General features: G+C 51.5%; 1 protein-coding gene across 1 annotated transcript; it reads left to right on the forward strand.

The window, feature by feature from the left end:
- Positions 1-8,658: 8,658 nt before the first annotated feature.
- PTGES2 (prostaglandin E synthase 2) lies at positions 8,659-14,211 on the forward strand. The gene is made up of 7 exons (XM_007944367.2): positions 8,659-8,928; positions 10,360-10,557; positions 11,349-11,407; positions 11,781-11,930; positions 12,474-12,674; positions 13,212-13,329; positions 14,086-14,211. Exons 1-7 carry the CDS (start codon positions 8,659-8,661, stop codon positions 14,209-14,211), a joined length of 1,122 nt encoding a protein of 373 aa, XP_007942558.1.
- The last annotated feature ends 611 nt before the right edge of the window (positions 14,212-14,822 follow it).

Below are 14,822 nucleotides of genomic sequence, written 5' to 3' on the forward strand. Positions count from 1 at the left end.
TTTCCTTCCCTGAGTAAACCTTTCCTTGACTTTTCACAATTAGGGGCTCATACAATATTTGTTCTTCTGCGACTGACTTATTTCACTCAGCATAATGTCCTCCAAATTCATCCATGTTGTGAAATGATCCATGTATTCATTATTCTTGAATGTTGCATAGTATTTCATTGTGTGCATGTACCATAGTTTGGTCATCCATTTGCCTATTGAGGGGCATTTAGGTTGTTTCCATCCCTTTGCTATAATGCATTGTGCTGCGATGAACATGGGTGTGCATGTGCCTCTTCGTGTCCTGTCTCTCACCTCTTTAGGATATATTCCTAGTAACGGAATTGTTGGATCAAATGATATTTCTATTTCCAGTTTTTTAAGGAAACATCATATTGTTTTCCATAATAGTCATACCATTTTGCAGTCCCGCCAGCAGTGTATGAGAGTTCTAATCTCTCCTTGACCTCACCAGCATTTGTTATTTTCTGTCTTGTTGAACTGTGCTATTAGCCTTGGGTGAGATGATAGCTCATTGTTGTTTTGACATACTCTCATTGTTGTGTGTGAATTTTTTAAGCAATGTGATAAGTTTTAACATAATCATAATGAAATCATCTCCATAATCAAGACAGTTAACATATCACCTCCAAGATGCCTGTGTTCCTCTGTAATCCTTTCCTTCTGTCCCTCTCCACTGCCCACCTCCTCCTCCTGGCAACCACTGATAGGCTTTCTACCACTATAGTTTGCATTTTATAGAGTTTTATATAAATGGAACCATACATTATGTACTCTTTAAAAAAATAATAATATTTTGTGTATTCATTAAAAGTTGGCACAGCAAGTTAGGTTCCCATTTAATAATTACTACACAAATTGTTCGGAGACATTGGTTACATTTTTCACAGTATTCTAATGTTCTCATTAATTTCCTTCTGGATGTTTCACTTTCAGTAATCTGGTTTCCCTGTCCCCTTACCTTTTCACCTTTGTTTTACAGTAGTTGTTGACCACTTGGTCTCATATAGATGATTTTTTTAAAGTTGCACAGTACTATTCTTTATTTTATGAACCAATCTATTATTTAGGTAAATGAGAGTATGTACAAACTCAAAATCATAAAAAAAAAAAAAGACCATGCTTACTGGTCTGATGAAATTTGGTAGAACTCCCAAGACTATGGCTTTTAGACATTGTAGTGAATTGCTTGATGTGGCCCTTCTAGCCATTGTCCTCCAATCTGTGAGGCATTGTAAATGCTATTATCCATGCCTGTTTGGGGTGGTGTGGCAGTTAAGGTCTGGTGTCAACTTGGCTGGGCAGCTGGTAGTAGTCGTTCCCTATAATGACTGGGAATTGGCTCTGTGGTGGGGTTTGCCATGAGCAACTGAGTAGCTGCTGATTGTTAAAGCCATCCACTTGGATTATTTCTGTTGGTGCAGCACAGGTGGGATATGTCTTGAGTCCCACCTTGCTGGGAGGTATAACTCAAATCACCACCCTTAGCTTCCTTGATGGTGTCCCTATGAATCTTCTGGGAAGGTTCGCCCTCCTCTTGCTCTGGTTCTGCATTTTGGCTCATTGTCATCTCACCCCTGGATTTGGGACAGCAGCCGTCATCTGATCTGCTGATTGAGGTTTATCAAACCCTGACAACTGGGAGGATCCTCTAGACCTACTTACAGAACTAGGACTTGCCAGCCTGCCAGCCTGCCAGTCTCCATCACAACTAAGTGAGATGACTGCTTGGGTGTCTGTGAGTTCTGTGAGGCATTACAGAAAAATACAGAACCCTAAGATGGGGGAGATTACTGAGAGGAGGAGTTAATGTCTGAAATGATGGAGTGGCACAGTAGTTTGGACATTTGGGATATCTTTAACCTCTGCTTCATGGAGACTGGCCTTGTGCTGATCTTTTTAAGAGAAATTGTTTAAGCAGACATCCTTCAAGCTAGGAACTGAACTTAACCCACATGACTCAACTGGCAGCCAAATAACAGACAGACCTACAAACTGAACAACAATATCAGGAGGGTATGCACTCATTACAACAACCAAGCATATGCGATCAAGAGGACAGTCTTTGTCCAGGGATAGAGCGAGGTAGGTGGAGGAGATGGAAGGAAGAATAAAGGGAAAGGGTGGGAATAGAGAAGAAGTAGGAAGAATGCTGTTCCAGTGTGGAGACTGCAGTAAATGTCACAAAACAGAATGTGTATGGATCGCTGAATGGAAAACCAATTTGTTCTGTAAACTTTCACTCAAATCATAATTAAAATAAATAAGTGAAACACAGTATGTACTCTTTTTTTGTCTGGCTTCTTTCACTCAATATAATTTTGTTACCATCCATCCAAGTTATTGTGAGTATCAAAGGTTTGGTATTTTTATTGCTGAGTAGTATTGTATTGTCTGGATAGACTACAATTTGTTAATTTGTTTATCCAATCACTTACTGAACATTTGGGTTCTATCCACAAATCTGCTATGAACATTCACGTACAATTCTTCATATGGATATAGGTTGTGGTGGTTAAGTTTGTGTGTCAACTTGGCTGGGCCTGGTTGAGTGGCTGGGCAGCTGGATGTAGTATTCCCCATGATGAGACTGGTAATCAACGCCATGGTGGAATCTACTGTGAGCAGCTGAGTAGCTGTGTTTGGGTATGTGGTCTGCTTCCTGTATATAAGCAGCAGCTTTGGGAATGGTCTCAAGCTTGTGGCATGCTTGGACCCTGCATGTAGCTGTGTCATTGCTTAGTAGCCTGCCATGCTCTGCCAACCTTGGGACTTACAACGGACTTGAGTTAATGGCCTGCCATGTGGTTTGGTAACATCAGGACTGTGCCTTCTTACCAACCTTGGGCTCCTCCGCCTCAGCAGAGTGAAGAAACACCTCTAGCTTCAGTGGGCCAGGAACAGGAGGCAGAGCTGGACCCTGTAAGGTCGCAGTAAGGAGAAGAGGACGCACAAAAGTGGGGTTAAAGAGAAGTTTTTATTCTGCGCTCCTGGGAGAGGTTCACAGGTCCCTGAGAGGGGCCGGGGAAGTCGCACTGCCCAGGTGAAAGAAAGGGTTTTTTATAGTGACTTTCTTCCTGGTTCTTAAGAGGACCGGATTGAGAGCAGTGTATGTGTTACAGGAACCAATAATGTTAAAGTACCCTATTAGCATGGGGGTAGGAAGCAGAGTTGAAGCACTTGTTAACATAGTGGGCAGGAAATGGTTGGGGGCTTTTGTGCGTAAGAGTCAGGTGCTGGGGTCTTTCGTAAGTAAGGGTTACATGCTGGGGTTTGGTATGGGCTCTGGTCAGGCACCTCCTTGCTTGACCAGTTCTTATAATTCCCTCTGGCTTAATCATTCACCTGCCTGGCTAGCCATGTTTCTGCCTAAAAGACCCCAGGGTTGAGGGGCTTTCACACAGTCCCTAGAGCCTTGTACTTTAAACTTGGACTTAAAGCCTCCAAACTATAAGAGGAGAAACTCCTGTTTGTTCAAGCCATCCCATTTGTGGTATATTTCTGTCAGAGTGGTACTAGGTAACCGGAACATGGGTTTTCATTTCTCTTGGGTAATATACAGTAGTGGAATGGCTGAATCATGTTAGAAGAATGCTTAACTTTTTAAGAAACTGCCAGAAATGTTTTCTAAATGCTTGTACCATTCTACACTCCCCACCAGTAGTGTTATGAGAGTTCTAATTGCTCCACATTATCATCAACACTTGGTATGGTCAGTCTTTGAAATTTTAACCATCATAAATGGCTGCCTTTGAATTGTGGTGTTGGTGAGGAATACTGAAAATACCATGGATTGCCAGAAGAATGAACACATCTGTCCTAGAAGAGGTACAGCCAGAATTCTCCTTAGAACCAAGAATGGGCAGAAGTCGTCTCACCTACTTTGGTCATGTTGTCAGAAAGAAGCAGTCCCTGGAGAAGATATCATGCTTGGTAAAGTAGAGGGTCAGCAAACAGGGGAAGAACCTCAGTGAGATGGTTTGACACAGTGGCTGCATAGCTCAAGGATAGCAGGGATTGTGAGGATGGCACAGGACCCGGCGGTGTGTCTTTGTGTTGTCTATAGGGTTGCTATGAGTTGGCACTGACCAGACAGCATCTAAAAATAATGACACTAGGTGTGTAGGAGTCCCTGGGTGGTGCAAATGGTAACAGAAAGGTTGGTGGTTTGAACTCACCCAGAGGCACCTCAGAAGAAAAGCCTGGTGATGTGCTTCTGAAGGTCACAGTCTTGAAAACCTACTGGAGTAATGTTTCACTGTGCACACACGAGAGCACCATAAGTTGGAAGAGATTCAACAACAAAGGAAAAGTTCTATCTTAAGCAATGATTCAGTCCTACTGGGTAGGGGTTGCAAAGAGCCTTTCTCTGGCAAGAAAGTAAGTGTTCAGTTGGCCCACTTGGCAGCCCCTGATTGTAGAGCCTGGGAGTCACTCTGTCTGGAAGTGGACAGAGCCCAGATCCTACTAACTTTTAAGCCCTGTTCTAGGCCATAACTTCTGTAAACCTTCCCTTGGCTTCTGACCATGATGACCAGTCCCCTCCTGGCCACATGTCCATTCTCCATGGCTGATCTAAGGTCCACCACCTAAGAAGATCCCAAGCCAAACAGGAGTCCAAGCTATTGCTTGGAACCACTGTTCCTCTTTTATATATGGACCACCTTCCTCTTGACCATATATCCATGGGTTCCAAATACTGGACTATCACCACTGGTCCTTCCTTAGTGCGATGGTTATGTTTGTATGTCGCCTTGGCTAGGCCTGGTTGAGTGGCTGAGCAGCTGGATGTAGTATTCCCCATGATGAGACTGGTAATCAACTCCATGGTGGAATCTACTGGGAGCAGCTGAGTAGCTGCCTTTGGGTATGTGGTCTGCTTCCTGTATATAAGGAGAAGCTTTGATAATGGTCTCTAGCCTAAGGCATGCTTGGACCCTACATGTAGCTGTGTCATTGCTCAGCAGCCTGCTATGCTGGGCCGACCTTGGGACTTACAATGGACTTAAGTTAATGGCCTGCCGTGTGGTTTGGTAACATCGGGGCAATGCATTTTGACTTGTCAACCTTGGGGCTTCTCAGCCTCAGCAGCCAGCAGCTGTCTGAGTGAAGAAATGCCTCTAGCTTCAGTGGGCTGGGAGCAGGAGGCAGAGCTGGACCCCAAGGTTGAGGGGCTTTCACCCAGCCCCTAGAGCTTGGCACTTTGAACTTGGACTTAAAGCCTCCAAAATGTAAGAATAAACTCCTGTTTGTTAAGGCCATCCCATTTGTGGTATATTTCTTGTCAGAGCGGCACTAGGGAACCAGAACACTGAGTGATCAGCATTTTGGTCAGTGTAGTTGGACTCCTCTCTAGTCGCTGCTGGAAGTGCAAGCTCTGGGCCACAGACCAGGTGAACAGATATGCCCACACATTGGGCAGAACTGGGGGTAGGAATCTGATAGGCTGCCATGAAAAGCATCTGGGAAAGGGACGAGTGGCTGTTGGGAGACCAATGTAGAGTTGCTTCAGCAGGGTCCAGATGAGATGAGGGGCAATGGGACACCCACCTTAGAAAGGGGTGGCAGAGTAGGGCCAGGGAGCCATGGAGGGTGAAGAGGCTGGCAGGACTCCTGGGTTCTCCCTTGACCCAGGAGCAGAAGAGAAGTGCTTAGGAGAAAAACATGACAACTTTGCTGGTTGTGCCTGGATTGAAGTGGGAGTGCCTAGGGGACGTGCCAGCTGTCCTACAGATAGTTACAAACCCAGACCGAGAGTCAGGAGAGGGCTGACTTTAAACCACAGGCTGGGGCCTTCAGGATACAGATGGTGACAGAATCCAGGGGAGAGAAGGGATGCCAAGGGCATGTGTCTAGGAGCCTAGCAGGGCCAGGACTGAACCCTGAGGGACCTGATTCTTAAGATGCAAAGCTGCAGAAAAGGAGAGGGTGAAGGAAAACCAGGAGAGGTGGGGTCACAGAGCCACGGAGGGGCATGCGTCCTAGAAGAAATTGGCCAGTAGGGTCAGAGGCCAAGATGAGGTTACAGAAGTTTTGGCCCAGAACAGGGTTCATAGGTTGGCAGGATCTGGGCTCTGTCTGGACAGTGGTTCTGTCCTCTTCTGTGTTGAGAATCCTGGGTCTCGACCACCTGCCCCTACAGCAACAGGAAAAAGCTCAGCTACGCCCATGACAGGGCATTCTGCTCCTCACTTGGCTGTGGGAGAGGAGGGCTGTGCCCACTTGCTCAGCCCCTAAATGAGAGCTGGATCAAAGCTACAAGGTCAGGAAAGAGGCTGGGTATAGGGATCAGGGCAGGATAGGGTTGGGATAAAGGCTGGAGAGAGGCCAGGGCTGAGAGACGGGTAGAGACTCATCAAGCCTCAGTCCTGGTGAGGCTTGGTGACCACCCCCTGCCCCCCTACACACTCAATGAGTCCTGAGATTTGCACAGCTCAGATTTGGGACTAGGGCTCAGTACAGCTCAGCCACAGCTGGTTTCTCAGTCCCAAGGCCCCTGGCCATTAATCAAGGCTGTGCTCAGTGCTGGCCACAGACCAAAGGTCCCTGGCTGGAATGAATTAAGAAAGAGGCAATGCTGGGACCAACTGCTATAAGGCAGAAGGAGCCCTGGGTCTGTGCCAACAAACTGCCTAATTTTGGCCAAGAGGTCAAAGAGAAAAAAAACTTTGCCAAGTATTCTGGCAGAAGGACTAGTCATCATTGGGTTTCCTTCCTAGATGTGGCAAAGGATGCTGGGGTGGCCTGCTGCCAGGTGGCCCACACTCTTTCAGCCTCTCCCCATTCATTTTATCATTTAATCCTGACACATCTCAATGATGGAGATGTTAATCATTATTCCTATTTTACAGATGAGATAATTGAGGCTCCAGAGGGCAGAATGGGTAGAATCTCTCTACACTTTGTCCCCGCCCACATGCCAGGCTCAGCATTCAACAGGCTGCTTTGTAAACATCAGAAAGGAAAGGTTTAGACACCTACACCAGCAAAGCCAGGGGCCAGGGGATGCCGACTCAGCAAAGCAAGGGCGCCTTCTGCTAATCCAAGCAGGCAGCAACCCGGCCCTGCCCCCCTCCAGTCCCTTGGTCTCCAGGGGCTAAAGGAAGTGGCTGGAGTAAATCCAAAACGACCGAGTGTCCCTGAGATGTTTCAGTTTCTCCACCTGGAAAACCAGGCGGATCGCCCACGGTTGTCCAATGCTGCGGTTTTCAGGAACCCGCTTGCAGGCGCTCGCCCTGCACAACCGAGGCAGCGCCTGCAACTCGGCAACCTACTCAGGGTGGGAAGAGAAGAGTTCTTTGATCCCTTCTCGACGTCAATTCCCTGTCCCAGGAAGGCACCCCTGGAAAGGCAAAGCGCGCTTCAACGGCTCCCTCTGTCACCCGCTTCCCCGAAGCTGTCGTCCTAGCCTTTCGCACCGGCATGCTCAGGTCCCCAGTGGGGCCTGACATAGGGTGCCACAAAGACTGCAAGACAATGCAATAATACTGGCACTGTCGCACGGAACGCCCTCTAGGGGCGGAAGGTCGAGGATGCACAGGCAAACTCTGAACTGGAACCCAGCATGGAGGCCCAAGCCCCGCCCCCAGAGCTTTGTCGCAGAGTTCCAGTTCTGGGCTCGCCTGGTTCGGGCACAGCTACCCGAGCTCTGTCCCCGCCCCCCCACCAGACTCCGTCTCCGCCCCGTCTGCAGCCTGTCTCGGCTTCAGATTTCAGCCCAGCCCTTCCTACTCTGAGACCTTCCCCTCTCCCGGTAGCATTGTTGGGCTAAGTCGGCTGCCCGCGGAGAATCCTAGACCGTGGAGGGTTAGGCACTGCTCTAGGGAGAGTGAGCCCAGCAGAAGAGCAGGAAGAGTTGAGGAACTCCACGCTTACCTCATCGTGTCCGAGGGACTTCCAAGTGGGCAGCCGGACCCTCCGCGTGGGAGAAATATGAGACACGTGGTTCCCAAGGCCTCCAGTAGCTTTGGGAAATGTTTATGGTTCAAGCCACGAGAGCAATAGTGCGGGAGGGCAGAAAGAGCCCTGAGTCGCTTCCACCACTTACTTGGTTGGGTGACAAGTCTTGCAGGTTTGGCCACCTTTATTGACCTGAAAACCATGGCCCTTTTCCTGACACCCTGAAGGGCTTCGGTTCATTTTCTTTTGCAGAGGTTTTTTTTTCTTTCCCCCCATCTTTACAGAAGCAGACTGCCATATCTTTGTCCCGCAGAGCATTTTAGGGGTTCCTACCTTTTGTAGCAGCCCAGCACTTTAACCACTGGGCTACCAGGGCTACCTGCGCTACCAAGTAGGAGTTACTAACCATGTATTGTAGACGAGGAAGCTAGGGCTCAAAAGCTACGCAGCAGACCCAGGAATAGCACCCGGCTATTCCACGCATTTGGCCAAGGGTCACCATATATATGGAGAAATTTACCTACTTCCAAACACCTTCTGGTGTTTCTGCAGCTCCGAAAGGTATTTGGTACTTGGGCATGGAGCGCGCTCACAATCTCGGGAGGGTTGTTCAACCCCTCTCGGCGTCATCGTAGCCCCTGGCAACCCGCCTGACACCCTAGATCCAGCCCCTTTAAGAGGAGCCGGAGCCTCGGGAAGTCTTTGTTTCGCACGCCCGCCCGCGGCGCCCCTTTGCTCTGCGGAGCGAACATGGCCCTGGTGGCGCGGGCGCTGTGGTCCCGCGGGCGCGCTCCGGCCTGGAGGCTGGGCTGCAGCCCGGGGCTTGGGCTCCGGGCGCAGAGCCGGACAGGTCTCGCTGGGACGACGGGCAGCCCCGGCCCCGCCGTCAGCGCTCGCAAAGGTAACCCACGTCTTCTGGGAGCCGCGGCGCTTGCTCTGGGAGGCGCCCTGGGGTTGTACCACACCGCGCGGTGGCACCTGCGCACCCAGGACCTCGGCGCGGAGTGCTCGGCTGCACAGGTTAGGACTGGTTAGATCCGGCCAAGGGTGGGGGCACTGGGGTTGGACGGCACCCAACCTGGGGAGTCCGGGGGAACCGTGGAATGGGGTCTGCCTCCTTAGCCCGCTAGTGACCTTGGACGAATGACTTTAAGTCTCCAAGCCTGCAGCGGTCCCCATGTGTAAAATGGGGGCGTTCACTGATAACCTCTTCCTAGAATTGTCTTTCTCTTAAAATCGTTTCTCTGAAGTGTTTTAGGGTCTCCCTGGGTGGCGCAAACTTAAAACACTGGAAAGGTTGACAGTTAAAACCTACTTAGAGGCACCTCAGAAGATAGGCCTGATCCAGAGACGCCTCCGGAAGACAGGCCTGGAAATCTGCTTCCAAAAGGTCACAGCCTTGAAAGCTCTATGGTGCACTTTTACTCTGCAACACATGGGGCTGCTAGGAGGCAAGGCTGACTCAATTGCAATTAATAACAACAAAGTGTTTTTGAAGGATTTGTTTGATTGAAAGATTCTGAGCTCACACAAAAGAGAAAGTTGCTTTCAGGTTATCATTTCCTTAACATTTTGTCTGCACCTCAACACCCCCAAACCCTAAGGCTGTGATTTATTAGTATTTTCATGATACTGAAGACTATTAGAATCTAGCCTGAGATAGGGAGGAGTGAGGAAGTTTGCCACCAGCTGGGTGTGGCCCTGACCCCTTGAGACACTGTATGATACTCAGCACCAACACAGCTGGCTCCTCTCTGCTCTGGCACTACCCTCACCCCCAAGGCGTCAGTTTCCTGGACCCAGGGGAAGTGGGGTAAGTTCAGGGGGAGAGAACTGGCCGAGCTGTATTTCCATCTACCTCCACGGTCCTGGCCTTGGCTTCCCATCTGAATTTTGAAGGAGGTGACCTACAGCCGTGGTTTTCAATCATGAATGTGCAGTGAGTTTACCTGGGGACATTCTTACCAAAATGCAGATTCCAGGCCTGTGACCCGGATACAACACTCCCCCACTGGAGATTTGAGGTAGACCCCACTCTGGCAAATACTGAGCCTGCAGCTGGAAAGTAAGGGTGGGTGTCCCAAGTTGAAGCAATTGTTTTGTATCTGGGGGGCACAGTCTGGGACTGTCTGATGTCCCCTTGGGATGGGAGAGGGGAAGTATCCTCCAATGTTGGACAGAAGCCAGAAGATTCCTTCTCTGTAGACCACCAATGTATACTGAGCTTCCTGCCCTGGGAAGTTTGCTAGTTGGGGTCTTGAACTCAAGCTGTCCACTATACAAACCAACTACCCATGCTTCCTTTTCTCACTGCAACTCCCCTCATTCCTCCAGATCGTCTCAGGATCACCTCAGATTTCCTTGGAAAATACATGTTTGCTTGCTGGAGGTGGGGCCTGGGCCCGGGTGCGCTGGCCTCTCAGATGCCCCTTCTATCTCTTCCCCATCCAGCTGTCCCTGTCAAACCGCTTGCAGCTGACCCTATACCAGTACAAGACATGTCCCTTCTGCAGCAAGGTCCGAGCCTTCTTGGATTTCCACGCCCTGCCCTACCAGGTGGTGGAGGTGAACCCCGTGCGCAAGGCTGAGATCAAGTTCTCCTCCTACAGGAAGGTGCCCATCTTGCTGGCCCAGGAAGGAGACTGCTTGGTGAGCCTCAGGGAATCCTCTCTCTGACCTCCATCCTGTCTCGGGTTAATTCCAGAGCCCAGGACAGCCTCAGGCTTGCATCAGGCACCCTGAGTCTGGCCCTACTCTGTAGCCGTAGATTTGCTGGGCCTCCACTGAGGACTGGGAGGACAAAGTAGCTGGTGTACAGTTGATGCTCAATAAATTTTGGCTCCCTTTCTTCCCCATCCACACCGAACACCAGCTGGCTCTAAGTGAGGCAGAACACATAGAGCTTAAGAACATGAATTCTGAAGTCAGGGCAGTCTGGGTTCAAGGCCTGAGTCTGCTGCTTAGTGGCTGTGTGACTTGGGGCAAGTCATGTAGCCTCTCTGGGCTTGTTTCTTCATTAATCATCTTGAACTTATCTCTAGGTTGTAGGCACTGTGGTTATGAAATGCCTGGCACCTAGTACTTAGTACCTAGAATGTAGCTTCAAGGGGCCCACCTGCCCTTTCATGCTCAGGAAGCCAGGCAGTGAATGGGCCAGTGGCTCAGGCCCTGAGTCCTCCCCATCCTTCCTCCCCCTTAGCCACACCTGAGTCTCCCTTACCCAGGATAGGTCCCTTGAGGGTGGAGACTGGGTCCGGAGGGGAGGAGGAGAGCTCAGTAGGCACTGGTTTTCGGGTTGAACCCCCATGAATGGAGAAACTATGCCCAGTCCCATGTGACCATTTCCTCAGAGTATCTTGCCATGGTATTGAAGCATGCCCAGCGATCCTGATAGCAGCCAGCTGAACACTGCTGAGCCAAACCAACTTCTTCTCTTCCAGCAACAACTGAATGACTCCTCTGTCATCATTAGCACCCTCAAGACCTACCTGGTGTCAGGGTAAGGAGCTTTTGGAGGCCCAGGCTGGTCATGCATTTCTTCTGCTCTCGTGCCTCCAAGGAGGTCTACCTGCCTGCATGGGAGCAGGGTGGGGCTGCTGCTGAGATTTCCAGAATGGGCCGTGGGTGTCCTGCCCTGAGACACAGCACTCCTGCCCGTACACATCTCCTTTGTCAGAGAAATGCTCCCGGTGTCTACCCCAAATCTCTCTCGTTGCACGGCTTCCTGTGTCACCGCAGGAGGGGTGGAAAGCCTTGGTAGGTCACTCCTGGCTGCACCCCAGGACTGGGTTCAGGCTGGGTAGACAGGAGGAAGGAAGAGCTTAGTCTCCCTTAGGAAGGTATTAGGGTGAGTCTCTGGATGTCTCCCCAAGGCAGCCCCTGGAGGAGATCATCACTTACTACCCACCCATGAAGGCCGTTAACGACCAGGGCAAGGAGGTGACTGAATTCTGCAACAAGTACTGGCTCATGCTGGACGAGAAGGAAGCCCAGTGGATATATGGCGGGACAGAGGCGAGAACGTGAGTGGAAAGGGGGCTGGCCCAGGGGATCCATCAAGGGTGGGGGCTTCCCCAGAGTGGGGCCAGATTGAGGGGGATGCTGTGAGGGTAAGTGATTTGGGAGACCATGAGGGCTGGGCTGGTGAGAGCCACGGCCTGGGATCGAGTCTAGTAGCATCATCCTGGCTCAGGCCTCAGCCTCCCACCCAAACAGTAGCTTATCTCAACAGCCTGTGTTGCTCCCAGCACTCCCCAGGCCCATGGCTTGGGAAGTCTACCTGGTTTCAGCTGTCTCATTGGGCCTGGGAGGATGCAACTGGCAGGATTGGAGCTGGTGGCCCACCCTCCCTCCTTTCCATACCTGTTGTTGTTGTTGTTATGTGCTGTCAAGTCGGACCTGACTCAGCAACCCCTCCTTGGGTTTCCGAGGCGGTATCACTATGGAAGTAGATCGCCTAACCTTCCTTCCAAGGAGTGGCTGGTGGGTTTGAACCGCCACCCTTCTGGTTAGCAGTCAAGTGCCTTAGGCACTACGCTACCAGAGCTCCTTTCCCATACCTGCAGGGAGGAAATGAAGTGGCGGCAGTGGGCGGATGACTGGCTTGTGCACCTGATCTCTCCTAACGTGTACCGTACGCCCACTGAGGCCCTGGCTTCCTTTGACTACATTGTCCGCGAGGGCAAGTTTGGGGCCGTGGAGGGCACCATGGCCAAGTACGTGGGTGCAGCTGCCATGTACCTCATCAGCAAACGACTCAAGAGCAGGTGATGGTGCACATGTATGTGTGTGTGTGTGTCTGTGTCTGTCTGGGGCCTGTTGCCCCCAAGCCCCTGGACCCCTGGACTTTAAACTCTGACTATGGTGTTGGGTTGTGGGCTCTCAGTCCTAAAAATTATTCTCTCATACCCCTCAGGACGTAGATGGGAGACCAAGGCCCAGAGAAGGCACACAACTTATCCTGGCAGAGCCAGGACTCGAACCCAGAACTCCTGATTGCTTCCTCCCCAGCAAAGGGAAGCAGGGCTGGTCTGGGAGTCTAGAGGCCCAGGCCCTTGCCTTGTGCCTTCCCCTCTCTCTGCTGGTGACCTTGGTCGGGTGTCTTGCCCTTCCTGAGTCAAGGTCTCCCCATCTGGGGCAGTGGTCACAGAGGCCTCTTGCGCTCTTTCGTGTGATATCTTCACCTGGTGTGCAGCAGTGGGACCTTGGGCCCTAGGCCTTCCTGCTATCCCCAAAGGAGTCCTGGCTTCCTACCTAGAAGGGGCAGGACCTTCCCTGATGGGCTTTCCCCCTCCCCCCCCAAGGCACCACCTCCAGGACGACGTGCGTGAGGACCTCTATGAGGCTGCCAACAAGTGGGTGGCTGCAGTGGGCAAAGACCGACCCTTCATGGGGGGCCAGAAGCCAAACCTCGCTGATCTGGTGAGCGGTGGTGGGGGTGGGGGTGCCCAGATGGAGGAGCTTATTCTGGCAGGGGGTCCAGGCAGAGAAGGCACTGGCAGTGCTGATGATGAAGCTGGCTTCATCTGTTGTTGGGGGCAGAAACCCAACTCAGAGTGGCTTATGGAATAAAGAAACTACAAGGAACTGCATTGGTTCACATAACTGACAATTGCAGGGCTTCAGGCCTGGCTGGATCCAGGGGTCCAAGTAGTGTTACCAGGGCTTGGGCTCTCCCTGTCGCCCTCTCTCTACCCTGCTTTCGTTGGAATTGGTTCAGCCTGAAGCAGGCCTGAGTCCTGCAGCTCTAGGCTTTGCCCAGAAAAAGTCCTGGGACATCTCATGGGCTTGGCTTGGCTGTACCTCCTTGAAGCAGCCCAGGGTAGGACACACTGATTGGCAGGCTTGGGTCCTGGATGGGGTTCTCTCTCTCCAAACCTCAGAACCTGAAGCTCAGGGAGTAGATTCTCCCAAAGGAAACTGGGCAGGGGGTGTTGCCCAGAGAGGGAGGTGTGGATACCAGGCGGGTGTAACCTCCAGCCATGCTCTGCTCTTCATTCAAAGACTGGGTGCAAAATTGGCCTTTCACAGGCCATGAAGCTCTCAGGGTTCAGAGGGGGGAGGTGATAGGCCCCAGGCACAGCAGACAGAAGCCAGGGCAGGCCTGGATGCCCCCTCCGTGCCCTATATGCCCTGCTGTGGACTGAACCACATTGACAATCCTGTCCCCCGACCCAGGCGGTGTATGGTGTGCTGCGTGTAATGGAGGGTCTGGAGGCCTTCGACGACCTCATGCGTCACACACACATCCAGCCCTGGTATCTGCGGGTGGAGAAGGCCATCATGGAGAACACCCCAGTGTAGTGAGCATCCCCACCGAGACGAGGGAAGTGAAGGACGCTGGCTGCGGGATTCCAGGACCCTTGGGCCAGCACCTACCAGTGTGGTGGTGCTTGAGTACTGTGGGCCAGCACCATTCTGCCTCTTGGTGGTCTACTCCATAATATCGACATCCAAGGCTACCCCTGAGGCCTCTTGCTTCTAACACTGAACACCTATGAGGGCCCTTGGAGGCTGGGAGACAAGGCCCAGGCTCAATTTCCGTTCAGCAGCTCCTCTGGGAGGCCTAGAAGGGCCATGTACTCCTCCTACCCCGGGCTCAGTGGAGGTGGCCCGCCCACCCTCTGTCCTGGGCCTGCCTGCCCTTCCACTCTTTTCCTGGGGTTTTCAATGGTTGCCCTGTCCCAGCCGGCCAGACCCTGTGAGTGGGAATCCAGTTGGGGCTTAAACCTTGGACAGGGAAGTAGGGGAAAGTCTGTCTTAGGGAGAGCCCCCTCCCTGGGCCAGGGGCAAAGATTAAGGCTCTCCCTAAGTCTGTGTCCTTCCCAAACCCCACCCTTGACTGTGTGTCATGTATGCAATAAAGAGTTTGCAGCACCCCTTGTGGTGGGTGCTGGGTTGCTGAGGGCTGCGGT

Source organism: Orycteropus afer, unplaced genomic scaffold, assembly GCF_000298275.1.
Source record: "Orycteropus afer afer isolate SDZICR_OR568_19922 unplaced genomic scaffold, OryAfe1.0 scaffold00123, whole genome shotgun sequence".
Taxonomy (NCBI): domain Eukaryota; kingdom Metazoa; phylum Chordata; class Mammalia; order Tubulidentata; family Orycteropodidae; genus Orycteropus; species Orycteropus afer.